The 19,461-nt window shown below is 52.9% G+C and overlaps 1 protein-coding gene across 2 annotated transcripts in view; it reads left to right on the forward strand.

The window, feature by feature from the left end:
- The window catches only part of HTRA3 (HtrA serine peptidase 3), a 37,353-nt gene extending 21,620 nt beyond the window's left edge, over positions 1-15,733 (forward strand). The window contains exons 4-9 of one of the 2 annotated variants that reach the window (XM_032135812.2): positions 101-295; positions 1,067-1,099; positions 2,829-2,943; positions 11,139-11,187; positions 12,826-12,921; positions 14,611-15,733. In XM_032135812.2, coding sequence (XP_031991703.1) covers positions 101-295; positions 1,067-1,099; positions 2,829-2,943; positions 11,139-11,187; positions 12,826-12,921; positions 14,611-14,776 — 654 coding nt within the window. In that variant the 3' untranslated portion in view covers positions 14,777-15,733. Of the gene's footprint in view, positions 1-100; positions 296-1,066; positions 1,100-2,828; positions 2,944-4,316; positions 5,100-11,138; positions 11,188-12,825; positions 12,922-14,610 lie in introns of those variants that run through there. The other variant, XM_032135813.2, reaches the window with a different exon arrangement.
- Positions 15,734-19,461: the final 3,728 nt, after the last annotated feature.

The raw sequence follows: 19,461 nt of genomic DNA on the forward strand, positions 1-19,461 counted from the left end.
CATGCCTTCCCTGGGACCCCCCTGCCAGGATCTGACTCCAGTCCCCACTGAAGGCAGACGGCTAAGCCTCCCTCTCTGCGTCTCTCCTTCTGTCTCCTAGAAAAAGCTTCCTGTGTTGTTGCTGGGTCAGTCGGCGGACCTGCGGCCTGGGGAGTTTGTGGTGGCCATCGGCAGTCCCTTCGCCCTGCAGAACACAGTGACAACGGGCATCGTCAGCACTGCCCAGCGGGAGGGCAGGGAGCTGGGCCTCCGGGACTCAGACATGGATTACATCCAGACGGACGCCATCATCAACGTGAGTCCCAGGGACAGGAGGCTGGGCACCTGCCGTCTGTGCCCAAGACCTCAACCTCGAGGTAGTCTCTGACTCGGCTTGCCCCCATCCCCAGAGCCGTTCTGGCACTCAACACATCCACTTGCTAGAGAGTTCTCTCTTTACATTCGGTGGAGCTCTAACCCTGTGACTTCCACCCCAGGGTGCCAGGCACGCTGGGAGTCAGAGGCTGCTGTCCTCGCTCGGGCAGCCTTTCAGAGAAGCAGAGGCAAGGCCACGGCCCAGAAACACCTTTGCCCAGCTTCCACACCCTGGCCAACATTGCTTTTCATTATTATTGTGATTGTGTTGGTGGCACGTTTAGCATTCACAAAGCACTTCACCCAGATGCCCCAGATCACGTCCATCCAGCTTTGCTGCAGCTCAGGCGCTTGGCTGGAATCCGAGTCTTTGTAGAGGGCCCCCCAGGCCAGTAGGATGGGAAGTAACACCCCCATTCTCCATGCACCAGGCGGTGCTGCCTGGCCTCGAGGGTGTAGATGCCGAAGCGTATGGTTTGTGCAGAGAACAGTAACAGTCACACCTCGGTCATCAGACAGCCATCCACATGGCCTTTGTGGGCCTCGGCCTTCTTATCTGTGAAATGGGGACAGCACTGAGGCCTTTCGATGCCGCTGAGGATGAGACCTGCTTATGTGTCTCTGCACTGGTTAGAGGTAGATCTGGAAGAAGGGGCTCCAGGACACCTCAGGCGGGGTCAGGCACAGCTAATGCTGTTTCCTCCCCTTGCAGTACGGGAACTCCGGGGGACCGCTGGTGAACCTGGTAAGTGTCCCCTAGAGCCAAAATCTCTCAGGTTTCTGGGGCTCTTCTCACATGGGGGCGCTCAGCCTTAAGGCAGGACAGGCCCCACGATATGGTCCTAGAACATTTACACCAACAGTCAGGAGTGCAGCTGGGCCGGAGGCCTGGAGGGAGGAAAGACCAAGGCTGCCCCAAGCGCCTCAGGGATGCTAGTGGCCACCAGGAATGAGGACTCACCCATGAGCAGCAGCTCGGTCCAGGGCTGTGTGCCTGTCAGCGGAGCTGGGGCAAGAGACGCAGGTGTGGGGTTGCTCAGCCCAGCCCTCCCTGCCCTGGGTGTACACACAGGATGACAGGGGCACCCTCATTCTACCCTTCCCAGTTGTGTCTTGAGCCTCGAAGTCAAGCTCAGCCTCATCCCGGGTGAGATTTTTCCAGAATAAACCAGCAAGCTCAGTCAGAGCTCCTAGGCCCTGAAGGATGGGACAGTCCCACCCCTGGAGCTCCTGTCCATGGCGAGGGAGGTGTCCAGATGTGAACAAGCCCCAGCACCATGTGAGCCACATGAGATGGCTCTGGAGGGACGCTGGGCAGGAAGGCCTGGCAGCTGATGTGAAATCAGGGAGGGCTTCCTGGAGGTGAGAGCATTATACAACGGCCACTGAGATTGAAGAGGACTGGGTACAGGAGGAAGAAATCCCAGGGAGAAGGCACAACATGAGCATTGGGGGAGGCCCTCAGAGGCTTCGGGAGGGGGAGATCAGGCAAGAGGACAATGAAAGGGGCCGGTGGCCCATGTCCTGCTGCCTCAGGCCTCCTGTGCAGATGGGGCTTCACCGTGTGTGCCCAAGATGTCTCCCAGGCTTTTGGCAGGGCTGAGGGCAATGCCCTGGTTTCAAGGAAGCTCATGTGTGTGGTTTAGGCTGGAGGCCAGAAAGCCAGGCCCAGGAGGCTGCTCCACGTGGTCCAGGCAGTAGAGATGGGCACAGAGGGCCGAGGGTGGACACAGAACTCAATCTACTGGATCTCACACTCGGATGCTCTTCCTGCCTCCTGAGCTTCCAGGGACCAGGAGGACAAAGGGTGCCTTGACCCAAAGCTCTGCCCCAGGCCACAGAGGGTTCCCTGGTGAGCTGTCCAGGCCCTGACAGCTGTGTATGCCAAGGGGTGTATGCCAAGCTGTGGAGTGGGGCTCCCTTCCAGGAGCGTGCCTGAGTGTGAGGTCCCCAGGGGCCAGGTCAGATCCTGCCCAAGTGGCACCAGCCTCATGGGGGGCAGGGCAGGTTTGGAGGGGCTCCGAAGAGAGGGATGGGGGGTCAAGGAGCTCCCCTGGCCCCACCTGCCAGCCCCCCACTTCCGGAAGGAAGGGATAGACAGGGTCTCTGTCCCCAACAGGCCTTACCATGTTCCTCCCTCTCTCGGTCCCTCCAAACATGGCTTGGCAGTGTCCTTGGCCCAGTGGCCGTGCTTCTTAGAGGCAGAGTGGCCAGAGCCTGGGGGCAGGCCTGAGCTGCAAGCTTCCCTGGAAATACTCTCCAGGGATGGGGAAGGGGGATCTCCAGGATTTGGAGAGGTAGGGTCACTGACTCAGGTGTGATCCTGAGAGTGACCTTTTCAGGGGAGTCGGGGGCTGTAGGGGGATTGACAGCCAGGCTCAGCCTCTAGAAACAGAGCTGTGGACACAGTGCTTTGTGGGCAGGGGTTTGCCTGGGTTCCCCCAACTAATGCCTGCTCTTACCTCCCTGCCTAGGATGGGGAGGTCATTGGCATCAACACGCTCAAGGTCACGGCTGGCATCTCCTTTGCCATCCCCTCGGACCGCATCACACAGTTCCTCACAGAGTTCCAAGACAAGCAGATCAAAGGTAAAGAGCTCACCTGGAGGGGGCCAGAGGCAGGGGGCACTCTCCCAGGGCTACAGCCCCTTAACACCCCAGCCCTGGGACCAAGGCCCACCGGAGGTGCTGGGTGAACCTTGCTCACTACTGGACAGGTCCAGTCTGCCCACCCCAAAGCTGTGAGGCCCCCAGGACAGCTTATCCTCAGCCTCTTTCAGGATCTTCCCCCTGCCTATCATCAATTCGTGGTCAGCTTCACCCCGTGCCCCTCCAAGGCTGTCTCCTTTTGGCTGGGGATCTCCGATCTCAGCTCCCACCATCAGCTTCTTGGACTCCCTGGGCTCCTCTCATTTGGGCTGCTCCTTAGTTGTCAGGTGTTTCTTTCCTTCTATCCATCCATCCATCCATCCATCCATCCATCCATCCATCCACCCACCCACCCGTCCATCTATCTATCCACTCACCCATCCATTCACTCATCCATCTGTCCATCCATCCACCCACCCACCCACCCACCCACCCATCCATCCATCCACTCACCCACCCATCCACCCACACACACACCCATCCATCCATCCATCCATCCTATATCCATCCATCCACCCAACCACTCATTTATCCTTCCATCCACCAATTCTTCCATCCATCATCCATTAATCCACCCATCCATCCATCCATCCACCATCCATCCATTTATCCATCCATCCATCCATCTACTCATCCATTCATCCACTCATCCACCCACCTATCCACCCATTCACCCACCTGGCCACCATTTCTTCTTTCCTTTATTTTTTCCTTTCTTTTTTCCTTCACTCCTTCCTTCCAACCATCCACCCACCCACTCATTCACCTGTCTACATATCCACCCATTCATCCATCCATCTGTCTACCCACCTGTCCCTCTATCCCTATCCATCTATTCTTCCATCCATCTACCTGCTCCTGAGTACTCCCTCTTCCAGCCTGTGGCCCATGCAGATCACATGGTATCCTCTATGCCAGGGGAGCAAAGTCCAATACCCTGTCTTTGGAAGTCACCCTCCTCCAAGACCCCATTTCCTCAGCCCCATCCAAAAGAGATGCCCAACCCACCCTGCCCACTCCTAGATTGCCATGAGCTCTCCATTTGGGAGAGGTGTCGCCAGGGCACTAGGCAACTCTCCCAAGTGAGAGCATGCCCATTGTCTTCTTAAGTGGGCAGTCACAGTCACCTTCCAGAGTAAGGCCATGCTTCTGATCGCAAGGCCTTTCCTGGGGGCCTCCACCTCCCCACCTTCTCTTCAGCCCTAGTGAGCTTCTCCCTCCTGCCATTGTGTCTCCCATGCCCCCCTCCTGGCCAACGCCCAGGCCCGACTCAGCAACTCACACTTCCACGTTGCTTTGCTGTCTCCTCCCAGCCCCCTCACTGGCAGTTCATTGAGAGCAGGGAGCTTCCTCATGTTTGCCCCCTCCTCCAAGACCCCGTCAGCCAAGCACATGGACCCCAGTGCAGCCAAGGCCGGTGCCATGAGGGCTGGTCACATGAAGAGCTGCTGTTGAGGATGCCGCCATTGTTCTTCTGTGTCCGTTATGGGAAGACAATCTGGAGCCAGGCAGAGCCTGTCTTTCCCAAAGAAACTGAAGTCTTCTTCTCTTGAACAGTGGGGACCATCTAATCTCTTGAGCCCTTTTCCTGTTGGCTTCTAGGAAGCTCAGAACTAGATTCAGGTGTGCACCCAGACCTGTCCTAGCGTGCTCCTTTCCCTAATGACCGAGTCTTTCCTGTTGAATTATCCCATTCTCCACGGGTGCCTTTGACTTCGGCCTCCTTACTGGAAATTAGCGGAGCTGCTCTTTGCACACACTGAGCTGTGAGGTGACTTTCCTGGAAGTGGATGATAGTGTCCTCTTCCCTTCTTGCCTCTCTCTTTCTCCTGAGACAGGATACCCCCGGGGCCTGGGTTTGCTCCTTTGTTGTACAGGGGCTGTCCCAGTTAGTGCTGACCTCATCCCAGACCCCCTGGGAAATATCCCCTGTCCTCAGAGCTGTGTCCCCTCCCCAAGGACAGCGCAGACTAACTGAGGAGCCTGATAAACCTGAGCTGCATGGCACACTTGCAATTTTAAAATCCTTCTGAAGTTGACTGGTGTTTGTACTTGCTTTTCTTTTTTATTTAATAAAATCCAATGATCCAAACCCAGTTAATCTAAAGTTCTTTGAAATGAACCATCTTTTTATTAAATCAAGGAGATGTTAAGTGCATTTATTATTCTCGTCTGGAGGTGGGGTGCAGAGGCCTCTGAGGGGCTTTCACGGTAAAGAGTGGCCACCATGCATGTTGGGGGAGTCCCAGGAGGGCTTGGGGTCCAGCCAGCCTTAGGACCAGAGTGTAGCCCGACATGGGGTGGTGTGGGGTGTTTGATTCATGGAGTGGGGCCGTTTGTGGGCATCTGCCCCTCTGTGGACTGTGGGGGACAGTGCAGTTCACAGATGGGAGACCTCCGGCCTGGGGGGTAAACCCCTCGTTTATCCTGTGGCCCACAAGCCAAGGGAGAGCTGTAGGGAGGGGAGGGGACAGGGACAAGGGCATGCGCTTTCCCTGGTCTCAGACATCACAGAGTTCCCAGATCTCTGACATCACAGGATTCCCCGATCTCAGAGGCCACAGGGTTCCTCAGTCTCAGAAGTCACAGGGTCCCCTGTGGGCTCAAAAACCGTGTTTCCCTGGTCTCAGAGTTCACATGGTTCCCCAGCCTCAGAGGTCACAGGGTCCCTTGATCTCAGAAGCCAAAATGTTCCCTGGTCTCAGAAGCCATAAGGTCCCCTGGCCTCAGGCCCCTGTCCTGGGTAGAGTCCTGAGTCCTTCCCAATAGTGGAAAAGGCTGGTGAAGGCAGCCCAGCCACCTGGCAGGAGCAGGGCCGGGAGCAGGACGGGCAGGGAGCCTGGTGGCCCCTTACTTGGTGTGTGTTCTGCTCACCTCTCAAGTTCAAGGAGAAGAGGCTTCAGAGTCCCCTATCCTGAGCACAGCGAGTCATGCTTTCCCCACCTCTGGCCCAGGGGCGTTGCTAGGCCTCTGCTTTCCCGCCCGCACAGGGGGTCTAAGTCAGAAGGGACCACAGCCATTGTTCAAGTCCCGGCTCTGTGTCTTGGACTCCTGTGAGCCAGAGGTCCTGCCCTCCCACTTTCCTTATAGCAGGGAGCCGGGCCACAAAAACGCCCCCAGATGCCACAGATCAGAGTGAGAGGTGCTGAGAGGAGGCTGGGGCAGGTCTGGGGCCTTGAGGGTGAGGGCTGCACGATGGGGCAGGAGACCTCTCTGAGGAGGTGACCCACCTCCAGCAGAGACTGTGGGAAGGGAGCAGGGCAGGCTCTGGAGATTGCAGGGGACTCCCAGGCAGTGGGAGCGGGAAAGGCTGATGTCCCAGGTGGGCTGTGCAGGGCCTGTTGAGGATCCCATCCCTTGGATTTAGAAGCCACCTAGAGAGTGATCCCCTGGATTTAGGCCTCCAGCCTGGCTCCTCCCGCTCCAGGCTCAGATGCGCAGCTGCTTGTGGGACGGACCCACCAATGTCCACAGGCAGTTCCCACTCACAGCACCTGACAAGACCCCCCTGCTCCTGCAGCTCTACCTGCCGTCCCCACTCAGTTATGTCAGCCTTGTCCCTCTGTCCCTCTGGACTTCCCACATGCCTCATCCACTGTCAGCGAGTCCATTGGCCCAGCCTTCAGGACGCATCCACCCCGGGCCTTGTCGCCGCTCTGCCTCCACCTCCACCTCCGGGTCCAGCACCGGGGCACTCGCTGCCCTGGATCATTACCTCTCTGGGCTCCTCTGGATGCTGCCCCGTCCCCCACAGACCCTCCCACAGCCAGAGAGGCCCTTTCAAAACTAGTGGCAGATCACGTCTGGTGATTCAAGGTCAAATCCAAAGCCTTCCAGGGCCCACTGGACCCATGGGTCAGGCCAGCTCTGACCCTATCTCCCACATGGCCTATTCGTCAGCTGTTCATCTTTGGTGTGTTTAAATATTTGGCCCATTAAAACCATTTAGGTTATTTGTGTTCTTACTAGTAGGTTGTGAGAGTTCTTTCTACATTCTGATTAGGAGGCCTTTATCAGATAAGCAAATTGCAAATATTTTCTCCCAGTCTGTGGCTTGTCTTTTTCATTCTCTGAACAGTGTCTTTAAAGAGCAGAAGTTTTGTAAATTTTGATGAAGTCTGTTTTTCTTTAATTTGTCATGCATTTGGTGTTGTATCTAAGACGTCTTTGCTAACCTAAGATCAGAAAGATTTTTCTCCTACAATTTCTTCTAGAAGTTTTACTTTTTGAGGTTTCAGATTTAGGACTATGATGCATTTTGAACTGGTATATTTTTAAATAGTGCAAAGTATAGATCGAGGTTTGGGGGTTTTTGTTATTTTTGCCTTGAAAATTCAATTGTTCTAGCGCCATTTGTTGAAAGACAGTTCTCTACTGAAGTGCCTTCGCACCGTTGTTCAAAAGAGAATGACCATGTGCCATTCCAGCTATCTGTCTTTAGGCCAATATTCAGTACTGCACTGGCTCGATTACTGTGGCCTCGCAGTAGGTCTAAAAGGCAGGCAGTGTGAGTCCCCTGACTTTATTCTTCCTTTTCCAAGTTGCCTGGGCTCCTCAGACCCTTTGAATTTCTATATGAATTTCAGAATAAGCTTGCCAATTTCTACAGGAAGAAAAATAAAGCCTGCTGATGATCTGATTGGGATTGCATTGAATTTACAGATCAATCTGGGGGAAATTTGGCATTTTAACAACGGTAACTCTTCTGATCCATGAATACAGACTACCTCTCCATTTATTTATATCTTCTTTAACTTCTCTCTGCAATGTTTTATAGTTTTCAGTGTACTGGTTTTTGGGCATTTTTCATCAGATTTATTCTTAAGTATTTCTTAATTTTGATGCTATTGTAAATGATGTATTCTTTTAAATTTCAGTTTCTGGTGGTTGGTTAAGAGAATATTCAAATTAAAATGATTTTTGGATGTTCACCATAAGATATCCTGTAAGCTCGATAACTCACTTACTGCTTCTAGAAACTTTTTTTGTAGATTCCATCAGATTTACTACATAGATGGCTATGCCATAGAAGACAGTTTTACTTCTTCCTTTCCAATCTGAATGCCTTTTTTTTTCTTGCCTGGCTAGAACTTCCAGTAAAATATTGAATGAAAGGGGTAAGAGTGGACATCCTTGTCCCGTTCCTGATCCTGGGGAGAAAACACTCTGTCTTTCACCATGAAGTACGATGTTAGCTAAAAATGTGCATGGGTATCCTTTATCAGGTTGAAAAGTTCCCTTCTATTTCTGGTTTTTATTGGGAATAGATGTTACGTTTTGTCAGAGGCTTTTTGTGCATCTCTGGAGATGATCATATGGTTTTCCTTTCTAGTCTGTTAATGTGGTAAATTGCATTGGTTGATTTTTTAAATGTTAAACCAAGTTTGCATTCCTGGATTCCTGGGATGAACCTCACTTATCACTTATTTGTGATGTATTATCCTTTTTTTTTTTTTTGGAGATGGAGTCTCACTCTGTCGCCCAGGCTGGAGTGCAGTGGTATGATCTTGGCTCACTGCAACCTCCACCTCCCAGACTCAAGTGATTCTTCTGCCTCAGCCTCCCATGTAGCTGGGATTATAGGTGTCCACCATCATGCCCAGCTAATTTTTGTATTTTTAGTAGAGATGGGGTTTCACCATGTTGGCCAGGCTGGTCTCAAACTCCTGACTTCAGGTGATCCACCTGCCTTGGTGTCCCAAAGTGCTGGGATTACAGGCATGAGCCACTATGCCCGGCTGTATTGCCCTTTTAAATGTATTTATGGATTTGATTTGTTTAAAGAATTTTTGTATCTGTTTTCATGAGGGATATTGGTCTGGTTTTCTCTTCTGGTTTTTGTATCCAGATAATGAGGTTAGAAGTAGCCACTCATTTTCAGTTTTCTGGAGGAGTTTGTATAGAATTAGTACTATTTCTTCCTTAAACATCTGGTAGAATTCTCCACTGAGATCTTTTGGGCTTGAAGTTTTTTTTGTAGGAAGATTTTTAACTCCAAATTCAATTCCTTTAATAGATGTAGTGCTATTTGCGTTATCTATTTCTTCTTGAATGAGCTTTGGTGGTTTGGAAATTTCAAGAAATTTGCTTCTTTTGTCTAAGTGATTAAATTCATTGACATCAAGTTATTCACAATATCTCTTATTATTCTTTTAATGTCTGTAGAATCTGTAGTGATGTCACCTCTGTAACTCATGATATTGATAACGGTGTCTTTTTGTCATGATCAATCTTGCTAAAGATTTATCTTAAAGAATCAGCTTTATTTTTTATTTTCACTATTGTATTTCTTTGATTTACATTCTTATCCTTATTTCATTGATTTATACTCTTGATTTCATTGATTCACACTCTTGTCTTTATTTTTGATTCACACCCATCTTTATTGTTGATTCACTCAGCTTTATTATTGATTCACACTCTTATTAGACTCACACTTTTTATTATTGACTCACACTCTTACCTTTATTATTGATTCACACCCATCTTTATTATTGATTCACACTCTCAACTTTATTATTCATTCACACCTCAGCTTTATTGATTCACACTCATCTTTATTATTGATTCACACTCAGCTTTATTATTGATTCACACTCAGCTTTATTATTGATTCACAGTCTCAGCTTTATTGATTCACACCCATCTTTATTATTGATTCACACTCTCAGCTTTATTATTGACTCACACTCAGCTTTATTATTGATTCACGCTCATCTTTATTATTGATTCACACTCTCAGCTTTATTGATTCACACTCATCTTTATTATTGATTCACACTCTCAGCTTTATTATTGACTCACACTCAGCTTTATTACTGATTCACACTCATCTTTATTATTGAGTCACATTCTCAGCTTTATTATTGATTCACACTCAGCTTTATTATTGATTCACACTCAGCTTTATTATTGAGTCACATTCTCAGCTTTATTATTGATTCACACTCATCTCTATTATTGAGTCACTCATCTTTATTATTGATTCACACTCATCTTTATTATTGAGTCACACTCTCAGCTTTATTATTGATTCACACTCAGCTTTATTATTGATTTGCACTATCAGGTTTATTATTGATTCACACTATCAGCTTTATTATTGACTCACACTCAGCTTTGAGTCACACTCTCAGCTTTATTGATTCACACTCTTACCTTTATTATTGAGTCACACTCTCAGCTTTATTATTAATTCACACCCAACTTCATTATTGATTCAGACTCAATTATTTTTTTCTTCTGGTTATTCTAGGTTTTATTTGCTCTTTTTATAGTTTTTAAGATGGAGACTGAGGTTATTGATTTGAGACTTTTCTTATTTTCTAATATAGACACTTTAATACTATTAATTTCCCTCTACCTCTACAACCTACAAATTTTAATATATTATACATTCATTTTTATTCGGCTGAACATAATTTCTAATTTCTCTTTTTACTTATTTGAAGATGAGTAATTTAGAGTGTATTATTTAGTTTCCAAGTATTTGGGAATTTTCTAGATACATATTATTGATTTCTAATTGTGGTCAGAACTCTTATATAAAATGAAAATTCTAAATTTATTGACTCTTGTTTATTTCTGGGTCTGAGACACCTGCTAAGTCACAGATTGGAGTAGCTCGAGGGACAGAGACACTACCTCAGTGAGTTGCGTGTGCAGTGCCCCAGCCACAGGGCCTGGCACATGGTTAGTACTCACTGGACATTAGCAGCGAGTATTGTTTTGGGGAAGACCAGTGAGAGGTGATGAGTTCAGTTCCAAGCAGGGAACATTTGGGGAAGCAGCAGTATGGAAGCCAGAAAGGAGAGCCCCACTGGCCACTGGGGTTGGGTTGGAGCTCAGCTGGGAGAGCAGATGTCGGAGCTCACGTGGTTGGATGCAGGATGCGGTGGACATGAAGCCACCTGAGGGGCGAGCCACACTAGAGCTAGAATACCCCTCAGCTCCATAATGACGGTCAGGAGAGGGCAGCTTTGCCTGACCTCAGGGGGACTGGGCCAGCTCAAGCAGAATGACACCTGCTGCTTCCTGGTCCTGCAGGGGAACTTCTGTCCTCTGCCTGTCCCCTGAGGGAGGGTGGTGGCTTTTCACAGCAGCCCTAACGGAGTCTCATCGTGTTTCGTTTCCAGACTGGAAGAAGCGCTTCATTGGCATACGGATGCGGACGATCACACCAAGGTGAGTGTCTGAAGAGTGCCATCCCCTGCTACCCCTTCATCTCGTCCCTCACCCTGACCCTCCCTCCAGACCCTGGCCAGCTGTGTTTGGCTCCTTGCAGGTGCCCAGACGGGCTGATGCACTCAGGCCTCTGACCGTTGCTCAGGCCAGTCCTTCTGCTTGGACCTTTCCCTCTTTGCCTTATAGATTCTTTCTGCTCTTTCAGGACACCATCTCTTTCCATGGCTGCTATAACACATTACTATAAGCCTGGTGGCTTAAAACAGCAGAAATGTGTTCTCTCTCAGTTCTGGAGGTCGGGGGTCTGAAGTCAAGGGGTCGGCAGGGCTGCACTCTGCCTCTGAGGCTCCAGGGAAAGCTACTTCCTTGCCCCTTCCAGCTTCTGCTTGCTCCAGGCATCCTTGGCTTGTGGCTGTCTCCCTGCAGTCTCTGCCTCTGTCTTCACTTGACCTTCTTTCTCTCTGAGTATCTGTGTGCACATCTCTCTCTTGTTTCTCTTATGAAAACATCCATCATTGGAGTTAGGGCCCACTCTAAACCAAGGTCTCATCTCAAGATCTTCAACTAATGACATCTATAAAGGTCCTATTTCCAAACAAGGTCACATTCAGAGGCTCTGGGTGTACACGAATTTGGGGGAACACCATTCTGCATTCCCAGGACACTCAAGTGGCAGAAGGTGCCTCCTCATAGCACACAGAGCCCTGGCCTCCCTCTCCAGCCTTGAACTCACCCTGCTGTGTCGGAATCACCTGTGGCGGGACCGCCCCACCCCATCCTGCCTCCTTGGCCATCAGCTCCTTGGGAGCAAGGACTGTGACCTACTCATTCCTCCACTCTGCCCCAAAAGCAGGTCCACTGCAGAGCAGGTGCCTGGAAACGCTGAATGAGTGCAAGAAAGAAGGGGCTGGGGGAGAGGAAGCGGGGGCAGGATAGAAGGGAGGCTGGAAATGCAAACTTGAGCTTCGAGGTTTGAAGAAGGGAGAGGTCACTGCATGGGGAGCCTAGGAAGAACTCAAGAATGCTCAAGTGACCATTTCCTCAAACCACACGGTCCCTAAAGCTGTCATTCCTTCTGTGTCGCCAATTCTGCTAATCTAGGGGTGACATTTGAAAAAAATTATCAATGTCCAGTATGCCAATTTATCTTTTGTTTTCTTTCTGTCTCTTTTATCTGTCTGTCCATCCCACCTCTGTCCAGTCTTCTGTCTGTCTGTTCCATGACTCAGCATTGTCTGCCCATTCCATGACTCAGCATTGTCTGTCCGTTCCATGACTCAGCATTGTCTGTCCATTCCATGACTCAGCATTGCCTGTCTGTCCATTTCTCCTTCTATCCACCCATCCAGCATCATTCCTTCATCCATCCATCCATCCATCCATCCTCCCGACCCTCCTCCCACCTGTCCACCCACTCTCTCTCCTCTCTCACGCTTCTAACCAGCTATTGCTACCACGTTTCTCTTGAGAAGCACATCTGGCAGGGGACACAGAGTGGCCAGTGGTGGGACAGGGCAGTATGGGGGCCCAGAGGAGGCTCCTCTTCTGGCCGGGTGCTGGAGGGAGGGAGGGGCAGCTTCATACCAAGGAGCTGGGCAAAGGCTCAGAGGAGGAGCCTTGACGGCAGACTCTTTCCAGCCTGGTGGATGAGCTGAAGGCCAGCAACCCGGACTTCCCAGAGGTCAGCAGTGGAATTTATGTGCAAGAGGTTGCGCCGAATTCACCTTCTCAGAGGTAGGCTCTGCCAGAGGAGACAGGGAGATCGCTTGAGGCATGGGGCAGGTGTGAGGTCTGGGCTGGGGCTGCCCCACTGACCTCATGTGACCTTGAGCTTCCCAGCAAAGTGACCGGGAAGGGGCAGGTGGATTCTAGTGTGTCTGCTAAGCCAGAGGAGGCTGGAGAGCTGAACGGTCCCTAGAGCCCTGACCGTGTACGCCCTAAGTCCACAATGTCATTTCCTTCGAGAAGCAGAGGCTGAAGAGTCTCTGTTGGGCTAAGAACCTGCTCCAAGCCAGACTCTTTCACCAGCTGGGGACCAGCCTGGGTCCTGGGTCTTTCTGGGACTCAGCTTCCCCATTGCAAAATGGAGATAATTCAGCCTATTCTTTTTTTTTTTTTTTTTTTTTGAGACCGAGTCTCACTCTTGTTGCCCAGGCTGGAGTGCAGTGTCACGATCTCAGCTCACTGCAACCTCTGCCTCCTGGGCTCAAGCAACTCTCCTGCCTCAGCCTTCTGAGTAGCTCAGATTACAGGTGCCCACGACCATGCCTTGCTAATTGTTTTTGTATTTTTAGTAGAGACGGGGTTTCACCATGCTGGCCAGGCTGGTCTTGAACTCCTGACCTCAGGCGTTCCGCCTGCCTTGGCCTCCCAAAGTGCTGGGATTTCTACCCCCAGGAGACTTTGTAGATGAAATGGATAAAGCATTGCTTTCTTTGAAGTCTTCCAGTACTAGAGAAATGTTAAGTGTTGCAACACCATACGCTGAGGCAGGCGTGCAACGACATTACCATATGCTGGCATGGCTGACCCAACCCCGAGAAGGGCTTGAACCAGTCGCCTCCCCTCCTTAGCCTCGGTCTTCATCTGCAGTGGGAAAAATCCGCGTATAAGTGGACCCCCACAGTTTAAACCCATGTTGTTCAAGGGCCAACTGCACTGTGCATCCTCAGAGGCTGGGTTTGAGGGTGGGAGGCCCCGCATGACCTTCTGTGATGAGCACAGATGGCACACTTGTCCTGCCCGCAGCAGGCCTGCAGTAAAAATTGTTGAAATTGGGTGAAATTTTCCACACACATCTCAGTTAATCCTCACTGCAGCCAGGGATGTGCAGGCTCCTGCCCTCACCCATTTTACAGATGGAGGGACTGAGGTTTAGAGAAGTTACTCTTCCAGGTCACACAGCTGGCATGTGTGGGTCCTGATGCTGGCGCCCACGCAGCTGAGCACAGTACCATCACCTTCCTTCCCGGCAGTGGGGAGGTCTCAGTGAGCCTCATGCAGAGAGAAGGCTGGCCCCGCGAGCTCTGCCTCTCACATAGACGTCTTTGTAACTGCAGTAACAGCAGAACCTACTCCTGGGCCTTTATAATTTGCAAAGTGTGTTTCCACATAGGACTGTAGACATGAAAACTGAGGCACAAGGGGACGGAGTGCCTGGCCCAGCTAGGAGGGCTGCAGCGAGAGCTTGAACCCACCCTTCTGATGCATGGGAGAAGCAGTTTGAAAGGTCGTTTGCCTGTCGTGTGACGTTGGTTTTCTTCCGGTGTGAGAGCTCTGGGGCCAGGGTACTGTTCTTTCCCATCAAAATGACTTTTGTTGAAATGCTGTCATTGACCCTGACTGTGCCTCGCCCTGGGCCGGGCCTGGGAAGGGTGTGCCTGGGGAGGCTGTGGGTGGTGACCCCATCTCTCCTATTGGCAGAGGCGGTATCCAAGATGGTGACATCATCGTCAAGGTCAACGGGCGTCCTCTAGTGGACTCGAGTGAGCTGCAGGAGGCCGTGCTGACCGAGTCTCCTCTCCTGCTGGAGGTGCGGCGGGGGAACGATGACCTTCTTTTCAGCATCGCACCCGAGGTGGTCATGTGAGGGGCGCACTCCTCCAGCGCCAAGCGCCAGAGCCTGCAGACGACGGAGGGCACCGCTCCCCGAGATCAGGACGAAGGACCACCGTCGGTCCTCAGCAGGGCGGCAGCCTCCTCCTGGCTGTCCGGGGCAGAGCGGAGGCTGGGCTTGGCCAGGGGCCCGAATTTCTGCCTGGGGAGTGTTGGATCCGCATCCCAGTGCCAGGGAGGGAAGCCCAACGTCCCCTTGTACAGATGCTCCTGAAAGTCACTTCCAAGTTCTCGGGATATTCACAAAACTGTCTTCCATGGAGGTCCCCTCCTCTCCTAGCTCCCCACCTCTGCCCCTGTGAACACGCGTCTGCAGTATCCCTGGCTCCTGCCCCTCCTACTGCAGGTCTGGGCTGCCAAGCTTCTTTCCCTCTGACAAACGCCCACCTGACCTGAGGCCCCAGCTTCCCTCTGCCCCGGGACTTACCAAGCTGTAGGGCCAGGGCTGCTGCCTGCCAGCCTGGGGTCCCTGGAGGACAGGTCACATCTGATCCCTTCGGGGTGGGGGGGTCCAGCCCGGAGCAGGCACTGAGTGAATGCCCCCTGGCTGCGGAGCTGAGCCCCGCCCTGCCGTGAGGTTTTCCTCCCCAGGCAGGCAGGAGGCCGCGGGGAGCACGTGGAAAGTTGGCTGCTGCCTTGGGAAGCTTCTCCTCCCCAAGGCGGCCATGGGGTGGCATGCAGAGGACAGTGGACGTGGAGCTGCGGGGCGTGAGGACTGAGCCAGCTTCCCCTTCCCGCGCAGCTCTGGGATGCAGCAGCCGCTTGCGTGGAAGTGCCGCCCAGAGGCAAGCGGGCTCCTGGGCATCACCCCCTCATCCAGGGAACAAGTGTGTCTCAAGGGGCATTTGTGAGCTTTGCTGTAAAACTGATTCCCAGGGTTGCTTGTGCTGTATGTTTCTCTACTGTATGGAAAGTAAAGTTTACGAGCACACGGTTCTCAGCCAGCAGGGCACTGGGGCAGCCTACCCACCACTGGCCAGGGTTCTTCCTGGGGATGCATACCCGCAAAGACACGGGCCTTTAAAGGGTTTCTATGACAGCCGAGCATTGGGGCACACCAGGTCTCGGGGTCATGTGGCGCTGTGGAGGGCTGGCTCCGAGTCAGGCAGCCCGGCTCAAGTCCTGGCTCCTCCACTTACTTCCAGCTTCATGGTCTTGGGCAAGAGATGTCCCCCTCCCTGCCTTGGCCTCTGCCTCTGTACAGCAGGAAGGCTGGCTCTGCTGCGCTGACCTGGATGCCCTGGGACGCAAGGTGACGGGTGGGGCACTTGGGAAGCCACCTGGCTTACGGGGAGCTGCCACTAAGCCCCACTGTGCATGTCTGGTCACATGAAGAACCTTTCTCACATCTATTTCACCCTCCCAGCAATGGGGAAACTGAGGCAGAGAGCAATTTCAACAAGCAGGAGGTCCAGGGACACCACCCAGAGTAGCTGGAAGCGGAGCACTGGGAGCCGTGAACTTGCCCCCAACCCTCTGCTCCACCCAGTGGGCCACCCCCGCCAGGCCCCCAGTCACTCTGGTCTCCTCTAGGCTTCCATCCACCTGCCAGGCTCAGGCAGCCATGTCCACCCTCCAGGCCCTGCTCTCACTCCCGCCTGTGGCCTGGGCTCTCCACACACACAGTGGCCCCAGAGAGTAGGCCGTTGTCCCTCAGTCTTTGGGCCCTGGCTGAGAGAAGCCTATTGGGTGTTGGGGGGCTGAGGTCGGGAAGAGGGCATGGAGAGCTGTGACTTTACCAATTATTGGAGAGGTGAGCACTTGGGGGAGTGTTGAGGGCCACCAGGGAAACCACGACCCCCATTCCCACAGCTTTCCCAAATCTGAAGGGTCAGCGGTCACTGTAGTGATTTCTGGGGTCCTGTGGGTTCTGGGGGAACTGGGTCTGGAGATTCTGCCCATTCACACTGTCCCTGCATCGCTGTCCATCACATGAAGCCACTTCTCCCTTGACGACTGTTCCCACCTTGCGGGGGACAAGCCTTGACACCCCAGCCCAGACCACCTTCTCATCCCCCTGTGTCTGCCCTGCAAATGCCTCAGGGGAGAGCGGATCACAAATCACAAACCCACCCGCTCACTCACAGATGGGCCGTGCTCTGCCTCAGGGGAGAGCGGATCACAAACCCACCCGCTCACTCACAGATGGGCCGTGCTCTCCTGGCTCTGTCTGGGTCGCGTTCACCTTGCAGCCTGGCTTCGGAGTCCCAAGATCCCTCGCAGGGGCCTGAGGAGCACAGCGGGGCTGTGAGGTCAAGAGGCTGAGCTCAGATGACCCTCTGAGCCTCTGAGCCTCGGTTCCTCCACCTGTCAAATGGAGATACTGTTGTTTTTTGTTTTTTTTTTGAGATGGAGTTTCACTCTGTCACCCAGTGGTGTGATCTCTGCTCACTGCAACCTCCGCCTCCCGGGTTCGAGCAATTCTCCTGCCTCAGCCTCCCAAGTAGCTGGACTACAGGTGCCCGCCACCACGCCCAGCTAATTTTTGCATTTTTAGTAGGGATGGGGTTTTATCATATTGCCAGGTGACCTTGTGATCCGCCTGCCTTGGCCTCCCAAAGTGCTGGGATTACGGGTGTGAGCCAACGTGCCTGGCCGATAATGTTGATTCCTTAACAGTTTGGGTTCCACTGAAGGAGGTAAACTGGCTGTGTGAGCACTGAATTAAACAGTGTGAGGAGGACCCTACTCACACTCCAGGCCAGAATGTGCCCCCGAGATGTTGCCTCCCACCACCCTCCTTCTCCCTGCCCCTGGCCCCAAATGACCATGGCCTCCGGATGCCCATCTGTGCAGCGGGGAGGTGGGATGGGGGTCTCTGAGCTTGGGAGTGAGTGGGCCCGGCCTGTGGTCCCAGTTCTGACACCCTTGAACTGACCTCTGTGGGGGCCTTCAGCTCTGGGCTTCTGCATCCAGGAGGCCTGTGGCTGCCACCTCCAGAGGAAGAGGGACAGTGGCACTCAGACAGCCCTCCCCTGAGGGGGGTCACCCTCTCGCCCACCCCGGCTGGCCCTGTCGTAGTGGGAGGTTAAGACCTCTGTCCTCCCAGCCCCCGAGACCTGACTGTTCCCTCTGGGCAGAGCCGCCTCCCTGGCTGCCCTTCCAGCTGCACTCGGTAAAAAAACAACCTTTGCAGAGCCTGCCGGCTGCTGCCCCGCCATTGTGCAACCCTCTGGCTCCTGTGAAGCCCCAGCTGCTGGGCCGCCACCCACCCCTCCACGTGTCCCGTGAAGATGTAAACGGTGCTCACAAGGCCAGCGCCCGCCAGGAGGAGCGCCCTGCCCCAGGCTGGGTCCTCAGTGAACACCTGGAATCTCACAGACACAGGTCCCCATGTCCCAACACCCCATGTGACAGAGGCAGAAACTGAGGCCTGCAGAGGGCAAGGACCTGTTCCAGGTCACACGTGAGCCAGTGGCTGGGCCCCAGGTGACCAGCACCAGGCTCCTGTCTGTCCCCTCAGGCAGCCGTGGTGCAGCTGCTGCAGGACAGACCTCCACTGCCCTGACATGGGGCTCAGACGGTGCCTCTAGGAGGGTAGCCCCTGCCTCCCACAGCTCACCCACGGGTCACACATATTCCTTCCAGAGTCCCTGCCTGCTCCCTCTGGAGTGAGTGGGTTCTGAACAGACAAGCACAGTTGGAAATTTCAGAATGGGTCAGAGCTGAAGGAGAAGAGGAGTGCCCGGGGCTGTCACCTACACCTGCCTAATTCCTACTGACCATTCCCTCTGTGATGGCCATGTCATGACCCTCGGAGCCCTGGAATGTCTTATATGGCAAAAGGGTCTTAGTGCATGTGATCAAGGCAGACTCTGAAGTGGGGACATGATCCTGATTGTAGGGTGGGCCTGATGTGACACAAGGGTCCTTATAAGAGGGACGCAGAAAGGGTCAGCAGAAGTTAGAAAGTGGGATGATGGAGCGACAGGTGGGGGCTCTGTGGGGAGAGGCTGAGAATGCAGAGGACTTCCAGAAGCTGGAAAGGCGAGGAAAGCAAGGAAATGGTCCCTTCAGAGCCCCCAGAAGGAGCCACCCCACTGACTCCTTGACTTTAGCCCGGACAGACTGATTGCAGACTCTGGCTTCCAGGACTGTGAGAGAAGGAGTGTGTGCTGTGTTAGTCGGCGAGGTTCATGGTCATTTGTTACAGCAGCTGCAGGAACCGCACCCGCTCTTCAAGCTGGCCTCCAACTTCACTCCCTCTGGGAAGCCCCACCCTGCCCACACTGAGGGCCTGGGGACGCTTTAGAGCCCTCGTGGTCTCTGGTTTCTGGCTTATTTCCTTGTTCCTCTGGATGTTGACTGCTCCTTGCTTCGCCACCCCCTAGAAACATTGGCTGCAGGAGCTCAGGAACTTCGCTGAAACCACAGCCATGTCCCCAGAGCCAACCCCAGTGCCGGGGCAGAGCAGGTGCTCAGTGAATGGGTCTTAGTTCGAACGGGACTCGTGGGCTTGAAAGTTCATCTCAGCTCTATAACTCTGGGGCCCATGTTGCCGTGTCACTCCAAGCAAACCCCAAAATCCAGTATCCAGGAAGGCCAGGATGTCAGAGATGGGAAGATGCAGGGAGAAGAGGTGGGGGTGGGAGGAAAATGGCCCCATTCTCCTCATAGCTACTGATCCTCTGAGCCTCAGGATCCTCTCTGAAAGTGGAG

This window comes from Hylobates moloch, unplaced genomic scaffold (genome assembly GCF_009828535.3).
Source record: "Hylobates moloch isolate HMO894 unplaced genomic scaffold, HMol_V3 SCAFFOLD_17, whole genome shotgun sequence".
Classification (NCBI taxonomy): Eukaryota; Metazoa; Chordata; class Mammalia; order Primates; family Hylobatidae; genus Hylobates; species Hylobates moloch.